The sequence below is a fragment of the Dasypus novemcinctus genome, chromosome 5 (genome assembly GCF_030445035.2).
Source record: "Dasypus novemcinctus isolate mDasNov1 chromosome 5, mDasNov1.1.hap2, whole genome shotgun sequence".
Lineage (NCBI taxonomy): Eukaryota > Metazoa > Chordata > Mammalia > Cingulata > Dasypodidae > Dasypus > Dasypus novemcinctus.
This window is the reverse complement of record NC_080677.1, coordinates 150,328,905-150,344,382: the sequence shown is the minus strand read 5'-3', so window position 1 is coordinate 150,344,382 and position 15,478 is coordinate 150,328,905. Positions and strand designations below refer to the sequence as shown.

The 15,478-nt window shown below is 42.2% G+C and overlaps 1 protein-coding gene across 2 annotated transcripts in view; it reads left to right on the top strand.

Moving 5' to 3' along the window:
• CCNY (cyclin Y) overlaps positions 1–15,478 on the top strand; it is a 228,249-nt gene that overhangs the window by 145,308 nt on the left and 67,463 nt on the right. For both annotated transcript variants that reach the window (XM_058297671.2, XM_004476104.5), the window contains one exon: positions 10,963–11,037. In XM_058297671.2, the coding sequence (XP_058153654.1) occupies positions 10,963–11,037 (75 nt within the window). The remainder of the gene's footprint in view (positions 1–10,962; positions 11,038–15,478) is intronic.

The following is a 15,478-nucleotide window of genomic DNA, read 5'->3' as shown; positions in this document are numbered from 1 at the left end:
ATTCGCCGTGCGTTCTTTCTGTGTGTCTATATTTATTTTTATTCCCCGCCCTCCCTTGCAGCTTGCTTGTTGTGTGCTCTCTATGTCCATTCGCTGCGTGTTCTTCTGTGTGTGTGTGGTTTTTTTTTGTTTTGTTTTGTTTTTTTTACTTGTCTCCCCACCCTTTTTTATGTTGCATCACCTTGCTGAGTTGGCTCTCCACTGTGCTTGCGGGCTGGGTGGCACTCTGCGGTATGTGGGTGAGCCTGCCTTCACAAGGAGGCCCGGGGACGCGAACCGAGGGCCTCCCATATGGTAGGCGGGAGCCCAACTGATTGAGCCACAGCCACTTTCGCCCCCTTCCTTTTTAATCTGGCTGACTCACCTGTTCTTCCAGCAAGCCTTGGAGTTCTTCTTCGTTCTCCCATAGCACTCACTCTGCAAACTTGTGGCCATTTGACTTGGCTGCCTGCATCCCTACCCCCCAGACTTTATACTCTGGAGGGTGGATTTCTTGCACACAGTACCTACATCTCCTGGAGTCTCTAAATATTTCCTGACTATTGAATTAAGGAGAGCAGATTCAGTGTCTTTTTACTGGTTTTCAGAGTATCATTTAGGATACTTTTTAGTTATTTGCAATAGCAGATTTCATCATTAATCCCTCTTTATATAAAATACCTAGTTATATTTGCCTGGTAGTGGAATATCTAGGATCCAGGTGGCGTCTTTCCTGTTTCAATGATAGTGCTAATTCATGCATCTCAGGAGACACCTCGGGTTGCTAGGAGATTAATGGTTGGTTCTTGCCAGTTTTTTTTCCTTTTCTTTTCCTTAAGTTGTTGAGAAGAGTTATTTCACTTGATCATTCTTTTATGTTATTTCCATTGTTTGGCTTGTTTATTAATTATTGTTGAACTTTTGGACTTTTTACACATGATAGAGTAAATGCCATTTATGTCTTAAGGTGGTATTGACTCTAGTGGAAAATAACCACAATCAGCCTTTGTGTGGTGGTCCCCAAAGCCCACTGGCTTTCACCTGCAGCATCCCAGTGATGATCTAATGATGTAGATAGAGCTGTATGATCTTTATCCAGTTGTTCTGTTATCTGGAGCCCTTTAAAGCTTACTCTTACTGTTTTCTTTGTATCTTCTGATAGTTGCTTATGATGGAGTGTTTCTTCCCACATCTTGTACCTTTGGATGGTGAGCTTGCCTGCCTTTAGAAGGGCATAATCTGTTGTAGTTCTAGGAGGCAGACTTTTCCAGAGTGGCTTTATAATTTCTTCTGGCAGACACCCTGGACTATCACGGTTATGTAGTCAATTTAGGGTTCATTTCTTGTCCAGAGTTTCCTGGATTACATGTGTAGAGTAGAACCCCACAGTCCAGCAGAGATACAGATAGACCCTGGTTACCCATTACGAAGGGATGGAGAGTGCTTCTCTCTCTCCAGGCCTAGCCTTCTTTTGATCTTCCTAGGCCCATAGATGATTTTTTCCGTCTGGTTTTATTTTTCACTGATACTGCATTTTCGTAGCTCTCTGAGGGTTCGAGCAGTGTAATAAGCACCTGTGCCAACTCCTGGCCTAGATCCTGTCCTGCAGGAGCATTCACACTAAGGCGATTTCCAAACCCAGGCCCTATGGAGAGTAGAAGGGGTTAGAATTGGTAATTATGCCAGGATAATGGGTGTAAGCCAGGACATGTGGTCACCCCAATTAAACCCCAAGACCCTGACTCATGCAGCTGGGTAGCCCCTTCCCTGTCAGAAGAGTTCAGTTGTCTCTTTGGTTTGGGCCTCAGGTCATTTTCTCTTACTCATTTGCCAAATACTCCTAGGCATTTAAAAGAATGCTTTATTTATCTAGCATTTCTAAGTGCTCATAGCATGAGAACTTTAGGTTATTTACCCCGCTGTACTGGCAAAGTCTGCCTTCAGTGTTAATGTTAGGGTCATCTCTTTCCTTTGGTTCATCCTAAAGTGGAATATTGGACAAAGATAGTGGAGAGGCAAAGGAGAGGGAGGGTGGGCAGGGAACAGATCTGGAGAGGTGGAAAGATAGGGAGTCAAAGAGAGTAGAAGAGAGACCGAGAAACAGGTTGGAAAGAGGGAGATGGAGAGACAGAGAGCAGATGAGTGAGAGAGTCAGATGTGTGTTCCCAGAAAGCTGCTCATACACAGGGAGGCATAAGCAGACACAGACACATGCACACGCACACATTTCACCCGGGGACTCAGAGGCAGCTGTAAGTAGAGTGCAAGAACAGAAAATGAGAGCCACATCGAGATGTGCTGGAAGGATCGTTAGGAACAAACTTTAACTCAGTGGGGATAGAAAAGGTGGTTTAGAATTAATTGGAATTGCAGGAACAGCGGTTTGCTGCCAAAGCAGCAGCAACAGTGGCTGTTATAAATAGGGATGTGATACAGGCTGCGGGGATTGCCCAGTGGCAGCTGAATGAAGCAAACTAACTGGGTCAGGCTCCTGATTTTGGTGTCTTGGCCCTAGTGGATGGAGCTAATCACTGCTTTTCAATCAGTGGCACAATAATAACTAAAAATAAAAGTAAACCATGTGATTTAAAATTGACAGTCTTTATTTGTTGGTTTCATTATTGTCTTGCAGATCATAACCATATTTGGAAGTGTGACTACCTAAAATAGAAATTCAAAGTTTGAGATTGTAACCGTCTTTTTGCCTCCAAAACAAAGTAGATTTTCTACCATTAAGTTCCAACAACTATCACAGAGTCCTTGACTTCTTTGGGTTGTGCTCACTGGCATTGTCTAGACCTAAGGGCAAGGGCCAGCCCCAGTCTTTTGAATCATTTAATGGACTGATGATCAGCTTGGGGCCTGGCAATGGAAAGAAATGAGGTTCAAAGTGGAAAGTACAGGTTTTGTGCAGGCTGTCCTTTGTGTCACCCACCTTTCTCCATCCTAAATCCAGGACATTTTAGGCCTTGTTGCAGTTTTCTCTTGTACTCTATACTAGTCCCTTTCCCAACTACTCAAATCCAGTTTTCAGGACCATCAATATATAGATAATATTATTCTCTTGGGCATTATTTTATCACCTAGATCCTTTATCACACTGAAGGTAAAATTTGATGCTAGTTTAAAAGCCTGAGATGAGCAATCCTGGATGACTTATATTGTGACAGCTGTGGAAAAGATAGAAGAACATTGTTACCTGGCATGGAAGAATCCTTTTAAACTAAACTAGTTAGTGAGATACTGTTTCATTTATTTTCAGTTTTGAATAAAGGGATCCTGTCATCTTGTGCTCAGCTGAACCATGGACTGAAAGTAATATGACTGAATATTTTCTTTATCACCTGAAAGTCTAGTAATAAACCCTTAGAACTACTTTTCTGTTATTTTACTTTGCCTATGTGTCTGAATAAGCATCATCTCATAAAGAAGGAGTCGTTCAAAAGAGTGAGGTCAACTCTCAGAATTCTATAACATTTCTTTAAAAATTGCTTTTTCTCTGAAAAGTATTACTGCCTCTGGGAAGTGGATGGGGCTCAAGTGATAGCGCTTCCACCTACCATGTGGGAGGTTTGATCCCTGGGGCCTCCTGGTGAAAAAGAAGAGAAAGCATGCCCATGTGGTGAGCCAGTGCCCACATGAGTGCCTGCGTGGTGAGCCAGTACCCCAAGCATGTGAGTCATGCAGCAAGATGATGACACATCAAGAGAGACAAAGGGAAAGTCAAGGTGAAGCATTGCAGAAACCAGGAACTGAGGGGGTGCAACTGATAGGGAGCCTCTCTCCCCATCAGAGGTCTCCAGGATCGAAACCAGTGAATCCTGGTGGGGAGAAAATGAGAAGAGAAGACAATACAGACAGCAAAAATAGCAGGGTGGGAGGGGAAGGGGGGAAATAAATAAAGATCTTTTAAAAAAAGAAAGTATTACTGCCTCAGAGGCTAGTTCATGTCTCCTGTTTTGTTATTCTTTTAGAATTAGGAGAATCTGTATCAGGAGTGTGACACTGAAGTTTAAGACAACAATTTCAAGTTAGCACTCCTTGGAGTAAAAGAAATTGTGTAATAAAGGTTTAATAGAGTCGTTAGGTCTCCAAGTTTAATTTATGTATTGAGAGGTTCTGTGTTTATCACTGAGCTACATGCTGTGGCATAATATATATATGTTTTAACATTTTATTTTGAAATAATTTTAAACTTAAAGGACAGTTGCAAAAATAATACTGTTAGAGAGGACAGCACGTGTGTAGCAGTTTGATATTATAGATGAATTTCAAAAAGAAATATTGGATTATGTTTGTAAACTGGTCTTTTCCTCTGGGTATATAGATATATATTGGATTCAGAGTTTACTTGATTAAGTAATCAAGTAAGTTCCAGTAGGGTGTTGAGTCCCCACCTTTGGTGGGTGGGGACTCACAGATGAAAGACATGATGAAGGGCAGAGTTGGGGTTTTTTTTATGTTGGAGTTTTGATGTTGGAGTTTGATGCTGAAGTCTTAAGCTGGAAGAGAAGCAAGCCCTGGGAAGAGAGGAACCCTGAGCCCGGAGAGAAGCAAGACCTGGAAAGAGAGGAACCCAGGAAGCCTGAGCCCTGACAGATGTGGACATCTTGCTCCAAAACATGGAACTAGACTTTGGGGAGGGAAGTAACCTATGCTTTATGGCCTGGTATCCTAAGCTCCTACCCCAAATAAATATCCTTTTTAAAAGCCAACGGATTTCTGGTATTTTGCATCAGCACCCTTTTCGCTAATACAAACGTGGTATAATATTTTTCAAAACCCATTTTAATATCCATCATTTATGGAGCACCTACTTATGGCAGACATCTTGCTTATTGCTAAATTATAGGAAAGGTTACTGAGCCCAAAATAGTATCGCAATTTACCCAAGGTCATAGAGCTAGTAGAGCTGAATTCAAACCTACATCTTTTAAGTCATAAAATGTATTCTTTCTACTATACCCATATGATTTTTGGGGGGGAAACCAGTGATTCCAAGAACTCAAGGTTAGTTGGCTTTCAGCTCTCAGAATGTTGGTTATAGAGTTTGTAGAATATCTTTGATGGGCTTCTCCACCCCCCACACCCCTCGTTCCCCCCGGTATGTCACAGCTTCTAGCTTAAAATGTTATTCTGTTTGGTCTGGCGCTTTTGTTTGTTCACTTAAAAAAATTTTTTTTTAAATTGAAGTATATCATTCATACATGAACATACATGAAAGTACATCATGTACCATAAAAGTTGTGAACTTAGAAAATAAACATGCATAACAGCATACAGGGGTCATCCTCAGCATCTGGAGCACAATAGTACCTGGCACATAAAAGATGCTCAATAATTATTTGTCGAATGAACGAAAGTCATTGCAGGTTGGTCTGACATTGACACTCCCCTATCCCCCTAGTGTTTATAATCATGGTAGCTAATAAAATGCTGATATATCCAACCATAATGTGATTGTGTAGATAAAACGTAATAGAAATACCACGTGATACAATTTGAAGTCAGCTTAATACATACTTTGATTCACCACTAATTGACTATAGCTGTTTGAAATTAGGAATGCATTATTATGACCATGAAATCAGTTCACTTAGGGAATAGGAATGGTAATGGTTAGGTGGAAAGGTGGGTATTATCCCAAAGTCATCTTCTGATACCATGAGACCTGATCACAGTGCCTGACATAAGGAGAGACTCAGAACATGTTTGTCTAGCATGTTTTAACTGAAATTGAATAGCCTTGCCAGGAAAGATAAAAAGCAATTGCATTATTTTTTGTTCTTGATTTTGTTTGGACAGACAGTACTTCATTTAAGCTATCTTATTTTTTGCATACTCTGTTTCATAGGATTTAGTTAGATATTTCACACATAGTTTAGTTCTTAATTATGGACTATGTGGCACTGTCCTCTAATGAATTCATGTACTTAATCATGTTTCCCTGACTAAATAATCAGCCATGCCTCACACCTTCCTGGGCCCTTCTGGCTTAGTGCTGACCTTCCCTACAGCAACAGAGTTTGTGGACTCTACGGGATGTCAACTGACTGAGGTCTGGGGGATCATTTCTTGGGATGGAAATAGTCCAACGAGCATCCTTCTTTTAAGGAAGAGCAATGTTACTTGTTAAAAATGCCAAGTATGTCCAGCAGAGGAGCTGTTTAAATATTATGTTATTACTTCTTCTGTATAAATCAGCACCTCAGGTGCTTCAAGAGCTTGATGGGCTCAAGTGAGAAGAATTTGAAGCTCCGTGCTTGGGGAGGGATGGGGCAATAGGAGGTGAGAGGCGGGCCGTGGGGAAGGAGAGGCACACCTGCCTGGATGATGGCTGGGTGGAGGATTATGTGACTGATTCACATTTAAGCTTTTATTTTCAAAATAGGTGGTAAGCATCCTGTTGTTTGGAAGTGGCTTTAACAAAGTGGTTAGTGTTCTTTAGCATTTGTGTCATCAGTTTAATTTTAGACTCAGTAGTATCATTCAGAAACATCGCTGAGCTGACCTGAGACCACTGCTCACTCTTTAAAGTGTGTTCCAACTCACTGTACATTTCTGTTCTTCATGGCTGAAGGAGCTGATTTGTCCGCATGACTCCAGAGCACTTCGTTTTAAGTGACCATGGGTTTATTTTGCTTGGCTGATGAGGCCGGTGCCATTCCCATTTTCTGTTCCCTGAAACACTGGAGTTCGCTTGCCATTGCCTGTGTCTCCTCAAGATCCAGGGCTGCACGTGCCTAGATGTCCACACTGTATGCTCAGGCAGGTTAGGTCCTGCCCTCCTGCATAGCAGAGTACTCAGAGAAACCATTCCTCCAACTTGCCTTACACAAAGGTGGCCTGCGGGCCTTCACCTGGCACAGGTGCTATGCTTTCTATAGTGATGGAACCTCAGTCTGGGTTAGTATTGGAGGAAAATACAAACTCGTATGTTGTTAAATGTTTTTGTCTGAGAACTGTACAGGAAGCCTCATGAAAATGTTGTTCGCTTATGTGCATAAACATATGTGTATGTGCTCAAATAAAAATGAGCTGATCTCGGATTTCTTCAGCCGCACAGTGGAACCTAGGGCAGGGACCAGCCCAGCCGAGACTGTGGGAAAGGTTCTGGACCTGGGTTCCCAGCTGGAGACCCGGTTCCAGGTCAAGATCTGTCCTCACTGAGCCGGGCGCTAGCTCTCTGGGCCTCATGACGCCGGGGTGTGGCATCAGCACTGGGCGTGACCCCAACCCCTTCCTGACGTGCTCTGCGTCACTGCACTGGGTCGAGGTGGCACCGGCTCTGCCACCCATGCCGGCGACAGAGCTAGAGTCATGGCGTGGCACTGAGGAAGCCTGTTGCGGCCTGTCCCACGTCACACTTGATGCATCGCCGTCCTAGGGAACCCTGTTCCGTGGCGTTGGTTCCCACAGAACCTGCGGGCTTTTCTCCCCTCTCCCCTGCGGCTGTTTCCCTGTGCACAGCCCAGCGTGCTGCGTGTGGGGAGGGGATGCCGGAGGAGGAGGAGGGTGGAGAGCGTGGCTGCTGGGGCCAGGGAAGCCTCCCCAGGGGTCCCCGGGGTTGTTCGTGGGCAGTGCTGGGGGGACATGGTCCTGGCTGGCTCAGCAAAGTCTCCTCTGCCTGCAGGGAGGAGCCGCGTTGCCTCCGAACACCAGGTGTGCGGGAGAGTCCGACCCCCTGGAGCTAACAGAGGCGCTAGGTCACATCCCAAATAAATAGTGGTTTTCCCAAATAAATTCTTTAAATTACAGAAGTTAAAAATGCAGACCAGCGAAAGGGTTCCACTTAGAAAACACAGAAAAGCAAAAGGTCACTCAGTCATACTACCCAAGCATAACCAAATATCAGTGTATGCTCTTTTAATATTTTTTCCATGCATACACATATTCTCCTCCTCCCCAAATGAAATCACACTGCTTTCTTCATTTGACTTGTGACATTTCTATTTCCTTATCAATAGAATATTCTCCACATAATTAAAAACAATTTTTTAATTAAGTAAGTTGTGGGTTTACAGACCAATCATGGGTAAAATACAGGATTCCCATATAGCACTCTATTATTAACACTGCATTGGTATGAAACACTTGTTACAATGGATGATAACACTTTTATGTAATTGTACTAATTTTCATTTATGTATTTTCTCGTTTCTTTGTAATAATTGTCTTTTAACAATACTTACCTTTATTACAACTGATGAAAAATTATTAAAATAATATTAACTGTATAGTTGCAATTAGGTGTATTTCCCCATATACCACCCTATCACTAACACCCTATATTAGTGTTATACATTTGACATAATTCTTTAAAGAATATTCTTGAACTATTAACTATTGTCCATCTTCAGGACTATAGGCTTCACTGGGTTATTGAGTCCTATGTTTTAACTTTTAATTTTTATTCTAGTAATATATACAACCTAAAGTTTCCCCTTTTAACCCAAACCACATGATTTTTTAATGGTGGCATAGCAGTGTGCCGTCTTGGTGAGCTATGTACTGTAATAAATGCCCTCTTGTTGGAAACCCTCTCTTAGAATCTGTGACTTCCTCACTGCTAGCAATTTTGAGGGTTTGTGAACCTTAGAGCACAGAATCCTAATTTCCAGGTAGCCAGAGCTTGTCTTCCAGGACCGTTTTTGGATTTAAAGAGCAGTCTTGCATGATTTTGGTTCCATTGTCAACTCCGAAAACCTTTACACTTTTCACTTGGGGTGTTCTACAAATTCCTAATATATTTCAAGAATAAAGGTGGGCCTTAAAGGAAAACTAGTTTGGTAGATGAGTCAGAGGGAATAAACAGGATTTTGCAGTGCTGCCCCACACCACACTGTGATTAGATGCTGGCAGGGAATGATTTCTTGGGTTCCCCCTGCCTGCATTGAGGCCCTGCGCGCGCGCTGTGCTTCAGGGATGCTTTGCCGTGGAACCGTGGGGTAAGGTTTTGGAAGGTAACAGCATCCCACCAGGGTGGGAATTACGTATTTGCTCTTATTTTTTGATATGCAGAAGTCTTCAAAAAACCCAAAACAAACAAAAACAACCAACCATCATATTGGTTGTTTAACTTCTTTAAAAGGAGATCCTAGTTGAGCAGGAAACTTCCTCATAGATTTTCACTAGTAAATTTCTGGCTTAATTTAGCTCAAATCAAAACAAGTTTGAAAAATTGTGTCTTTCTTGCCCATCTTAAACCTTAATGCCTGTTGCTGTTACTACAGTGTAACTTTACAGGTGTCAAGGAAGAAGAGCCAGGGATTGAAGGAGTGTTTGTTTAAGGTTAAATAGGTGTTTATTGAAGTTAGTACCAAGTGAGAGGTTGGGTTATAGTCGGGTAAGCCATTGGCTGATGGAGTAAAAATTGACTTCAGAGGTTTGCTGCAAGGACAACTCTCTGTGGATTAGTGGTTAGGTGTTCCCTGGGGCCTCAACGTGACTTCATTGTTTCTCTTTCTTTTCTTTGACTGCTTAGCTATTACAGCTCAATGGATACCCTCTGTTTTTATTGTTGATTAGGTTTCTTTACAAATTTATTAAGCTAATTGAACCCAAAATAATTTTTCTTCCAGTGCTTTAAACTGATTTCCAATCATTATGGTCTTTCCTCTCTTCCCTCCTCTACCTTAATTCTTCTCTTTTGCTTAAGCATTCTTTTCTTGTGGAATGAAAAAAAAATTTTTTTTTTGAGCTGGAAAAACTTTACTCTGATGGTATTCTAAGTTGTTTATACTATACTGATAAACCTCTAGTCCTTGGAGATTGTTCTAAGGCTGGAATCTCAAACCAGCTGCTTGTAGGAGTTAGAGTGGCTCAAAGGCGAGGAGAGGCTGGAGAGGGTCCACAGGCTGAGCCTGGAGAGTGTGCCAGGCCCACAGCTCCTGAACTGCAGCTGGGGCAGGGGGGGAACAGGAGGGGGGAGAACCACTGGGGGTGAGGGCCCAGTGCTGCCAAATGATCAGTTTTCTCAAGAGAAGCTGAATATCTGGATTTGTTTATTTATTTATTTATTTTTGGTATGTTTGAAATCCCTTTATGAATACATATTCCCTCAAATTAAAAAAAAAAATGTATGGATTGAACAAAACATACTTGTGACCCAGAATAGGCCCACAAATGGCCAATGTGTAAGGACTTTGTTCTAAAAGATAAGGCTTGGGAAGTGGATGTGGCTTAATGGATAGGACATCTGCCTACCACATGGGAGGTCCAAGGTTCAAACCCCCAGCCTCCTGACCCCTGTGGTGAGCTGACCCACACGTAGCGCTGGTAAGTGCAAGGAGTGCCCTGCCATGCAGGGGACTGTGCGAAAAAAGTGCAGCCTGCCCAGGAATGGCGCCACACACATGGAGAGCTGACACAGCAAGACGACGCAACAAAAAAACGAGACACGGATTCTGGGTGCCAATGACAAGAATACAAGCGGACACAGAAGAACACACAGCGAATTGACACAGAAAGCAGACAACTGGGGAGGGGGAGGAAGCGGGGAAGGGGGGAGAGAGAGAGAGAAAGGTTTGCATTTTCAGAAAATAACAATATTAAGCAGGGTATGTAGGTACAGCTCTGTAACAGTGGAGCTATCCTATTTTAATCACCTTTCACAAGAGAATATCACTTACTTGTCTGTAAAGTGTAGATGAATCGGTTCTAGCAAGTAATTCTCCTTAATTGTAAGTTAGAACTCTGTCCTGCTATTGTACAGCATCCTGGGTGCAAAGTAGACTTTCTCAAAAGAAAATAGAATGTTAGGCTAATACATCTCCAGCCAAGTGTCTAATTTTTATGTATGAGGTTTTCAGATTTTTAAATTACAGGGCTCCCAGTTAAACTTAGAGGAATCGATTAATGCAGTAACTATAGGTTTTCAAAATCCTTGAATGTATTAGGAATTTAAGGTAAAAGAAAATACCTATCTTTTCTTAAGTAGTGATTGGATGGTTATTCATATATTTTATCTTTTTTTCTTTAAAGATTTGAACATGGAATTCAATCCTTCAGACCATCCTCGGGCCAGCACAATATTCCTCAGTAAATCTCAGACGGACGGTAAGTTACCAATTTATTTATGTTTCCTGAAAAAAAAAAAAGACTCAGGTTGGTCATTGGCCTAAGTCTTGGCTTCCCACCAGTTTCATTTTCAAGGAGAAATAGAAACTCCTGATGGCCCCCAGCATGTTGTTTGATGGAGGCTCCTTTGGGGTTTCTTTCTTTTGAAATAAGATGTTTTTAGAATCTCCTATTTGAAGGAACTGTCTTCATTTTGCCAATCAGTTGGATCATTTCTGTGTACATTCTATAACAGATGTTTCTACCCTGAGAGCCAGAAAGTTTCCTTTAAGAATTGATACTTGCATAAAACCTCAAAAGAGCAGAAGTTGTTAGTTCAAACAGTATGTATAAGAAAGGCAAATATAATTTTTAAATAAAAGCACCATTATCTACCTCTATGGTGTCATTTGAGAGTTGAATTGACCCAGTATCCTAGGGGTAGGTATTTTCTTTTTGCCAACCTTCTGATATCCAGTTTATTCTCATACACTCTGTGGTCCTTTTGGTTCATTCCTTAAAGCTCTCTTAAAGCTTCTGGCTTAATTCACTGCTTCCTGGCCATTGGCTACCAAGGAGAGAGAAAGTAATGTACAGTGCAATGAGTAAAATCATCTTAACTGGACTCACATAGAAAAGTGCAGTAGGAGAAACTTATTAAATGATCTTGAAGTGACCAGCATGCTGTATCACAGTGTTTAAATCCTACATGATTCCAACCCTGACTCTTGGCAAATTGCTAAGCTCTAATTTAGAGAAGACCCTAAATTGACTAGAAAATAACCAAATATGTTTAAGGCATTAAGTTCATTTGTATGAGTTGGTAACTCTTCAATAATGGCTAGAGAACAATTTTAGCAAAGTGTAATGCTGACATAATAGTCATGATCTTTAAAGCAGGCCACTCATTTAATTTGAAAGAATTCAGTGAATTAATGAAAAACCTTGTTTCCAAGAGTAAGAATAAATCAATGTGGGCATCAAATACTTGTGAAGTAAGTTTTGAACATATGACGTACAGAAAAAAAAAAAATTTCCCTTTGCCCAGTAAAGTTGGAAGCCATTGGAAGGGATTGGATATTACAAGGGAATAGTATCAAGAAGTATCATTGAATATGCAGGTTTGGAATGATGAAAAATGAAAGTCAAAATAATTTTTTGCAGACACATAATGGTAGTATTGTAAAATAAGTTAGAAGGTTAGCTTTACTTCCAGGTTTGGTTCTTGCTTCCTGTGAATTCAGGGTACAGAGACCAAAATCATTCAGAAAATGTCAGCAGTTAGTAATCAAAACAAGATTCACATGCAGTTGCATCAGAGGCTTTAAGTGGATGACAAATCTTAATTGTCATAGTAAAAGGAGACGTGATTGTAGTGTAACCTAATGGAGGAATTTCTCCAGAAAAGGATTAGGGGAGTTTATCTTCACACCTCAGCTTTGCTCCAGATCTCATGCCTCTTCCTCTTCTGGGACCTCAGGGACTCAGGGATAACTTTCCTTTTATTTCTTCAATTTCTCCTTGAATACTGGATCTTTCCACTCACTGTGTAAATATACTTGTTTCTCACCTTAAGAAGAAGAGGAAAAATAGCCAGCGCCCTCTACCTGAGGTTTTCCTCTCTACCCCTGTTTGTGTTTAGTAAGCATCTACATCATCTTCATTCTCTTTGCGCTCAGCCTGCTGCAGTCTTCCTCCACCACCCCTCCCTTCTCGCGGCCTGCCCTGTAAGGTTATCCGAGGACGTTTTCCCTCCCTTGTCTCCTGACCTCTCATTGTGGCGCCTGATGCCTATGACTCGTCTATCTTTCTTAAAACTACTGTTTTGGTTTTCTGTCTTCAAACAACTGAGTTTGCTGAAAGCCAGTTTATCTTATGAACAGTGAATTGCTTTATAAATAAAAGAAATAGGTTTATGTAAATGTACAAATTTGGTTACTGTAATAATTAAAGACTTAAGAATGGATTGATTTTCAGAGAATTAGCTATTTGATGAATTGGCTTTTGGCCGATGGGTCCTGAGAAATCCTCCCTTTCCGTAAGCACCTTCTCAGACTCCTCTGTCGATCCTTTTAATATTGTGTTTTCAAGGAGTCTGTATTCTGCCCCTTACCTTTTAGGTCTGCCCACAGTCCATCATGGCTTCTCTGCCAGCTGTATGTTTAGTGAGATTTTTCTCTTCAGTGTTCTAAGCCCTTTTGTCGACCTCCTGCTGGACATTTTTACAGTGAAGGCCCATGGTTCCTCTAACTCAGTATGTCTGCAACAGAACTTACTACCTCCACTTAGCTGCCTATATTGCCTTGCCTGCCCATCTCCCCAGGCCTGAGAAGGCCTGGAATTTTTCTCGACTCTTCTGTCTTCTCAGTTCTCACATTCAGGCATTGTTGCTGGAGCCAGCTCACTCTGGCTTGCCAGAGCCAATCTTGCACATTTCCTCTCAGCTCCATGTTCAGGGACGTGAACTTGGGAGCTTGTGATAGCCATGGTGGGAGCATTGACACCAGGGAAATTGACAAATGCTACACATCAGGGCATTCTTTTCAGAAAGCTGTTAAGCATTTACCAGCACACCACTGCATCTAGGTAATCCAAAGTTTATTGATTTTTTACCTCTTCAGTGGCCCTTGAATCTGACTCCTCTTTCCCACTCTGACTGCTGCCACCTTACTTGCAGCAGTCCCTGCACTGGTCTCCTTGCCTTTGACGCCATCCCTCTCCAGCCCTAAATCTACATGGCTACCAAGTGAAGGGGCCTTCACTGTGTCAGACCTGATTATGTCATCCGCTTGCTTCAACTTTTCCATTGGTTTCCCGACGCCTTAGCTTGGTATACAGGGCCCTTTGCCATCCACTCTGCTTTCTTTCCCAGCCTACTTTCTCTTTTTGCATCTCTGTGCTTCTGATGTGTCAAATGCCTTGTGGTTCCCTAGATATGCCACTTTGCCTTGGCCTTCTTTGTTTCTGCCTGGGTTTCCCCTTCTATCTCCCACCCACCCAATTTTCAGTCTTCATGGCTCATTACTGCCTGGAGGTTTCCTTGACCACCCAGGCTTGGTTAAGTGGGCCTTTAGGGAACTCCTGCAGTACCCTGCTCATTTCTTCACAAGAAATGACCCATATGGTGGTATTTGAAACTATTTATACCTTTTTCTGGGTCCCCACTATTTCCTAGTGGAAAAGGAGCATGGGATACTGGATCTCAGTGTTCCGGTGTCTTGCCGAGTACCTGACACAGTGTAAATGCTCAACCAGAATGGTCAAATGAAGGAGAAATGACCAAACCGGGTAATTCTTCATTTAGATAAATTTAGGTTTCCATTACAAGACACCCCCTACATACACACACTTCTAAGAGTACTAGAGCAGTTAAAATAAATGTAGGTCCCACCCACCCCAATGTATGGGAAGAAATGTAATCTGAGATTATAAGGCACACGGCACCTTTGGAGTCCTTTCTTTTGAATCTGATGGTCTCTCGTGTTTCCTTAGTAGTTCAGGAGAAGGTTATGGGTAGGAGGCTGTTGTTGGGGTGATGAAGTTATGCTAGGGCAGTTGCACCCTGGGACCATAGCCATGCCGCCCTCCCTCCTGCCGACTCTGAGCCTCCTTTCCTTCCCTGCCCCTGCACTCCCTCCAGCCTGCTGAGCGCGCCCCACCCATTGAGTGGATCTGGTTAGAGGTTGCCTGCAGAAAGTCATTATGAGCTTCTTGACTGTTAAATTCCTTTTCCTTCTGGACATCAGAGAGATTTAGACTGGACTTGCCACCTTTATCTCAGTGTTCAGAAGGAGATTGGGAACTCTAGCACAACAGAATGCTAGTGGACTGTTGGCTTAATGAGACCCCTCCAGCTGGCTGAAGTTAGGGGTATTTTATCCAGGACTCTCTCTGACATTTGTTCAAACAAGTGAGATATCATTGAAGAATTTCTTTTTGTTCAAGAACCAGTCCACAAAGAAGGGACTTAGGGGCTCCTCAGGTGAGGAGAGGAAGCTGCCTGGTGAGGGAGGAATCAGGTCACTTGGCCCTCCCGTGGCTTCTCATGGTACCGGTTTTGCTTGTGGGGAAGAATTGTAGTTCCTGGTGTCTTCTTTTCTGAACCCATTTTAATTCACTATTTCCACAGATAGGAGATGACTCCACCGTTAGGAGAAAGCAGCCAAATATGTCTTTTTAAAAAAAATTAGTATGCTCCTTAGAGGTGCTTTGCCTTAAAAAAAAAAAAAAAAGTTGGACAAAAGTAAAACCCTATATATGTGGGAGAGATCTGTGCATTTCGCAGGAGTCCCCTGAAATAAAGGAATAAAATATACTTGTCCCTTGAGTGGCTTGAAAATGAAGTAGAGATATTAAATTCAGAAACACAAATATGAGCCATGGGTTTTCTTTCACTTTCTTTGGAAAGGCTGAAATTGAAAAACGTTCTGTGGCCTCCCTC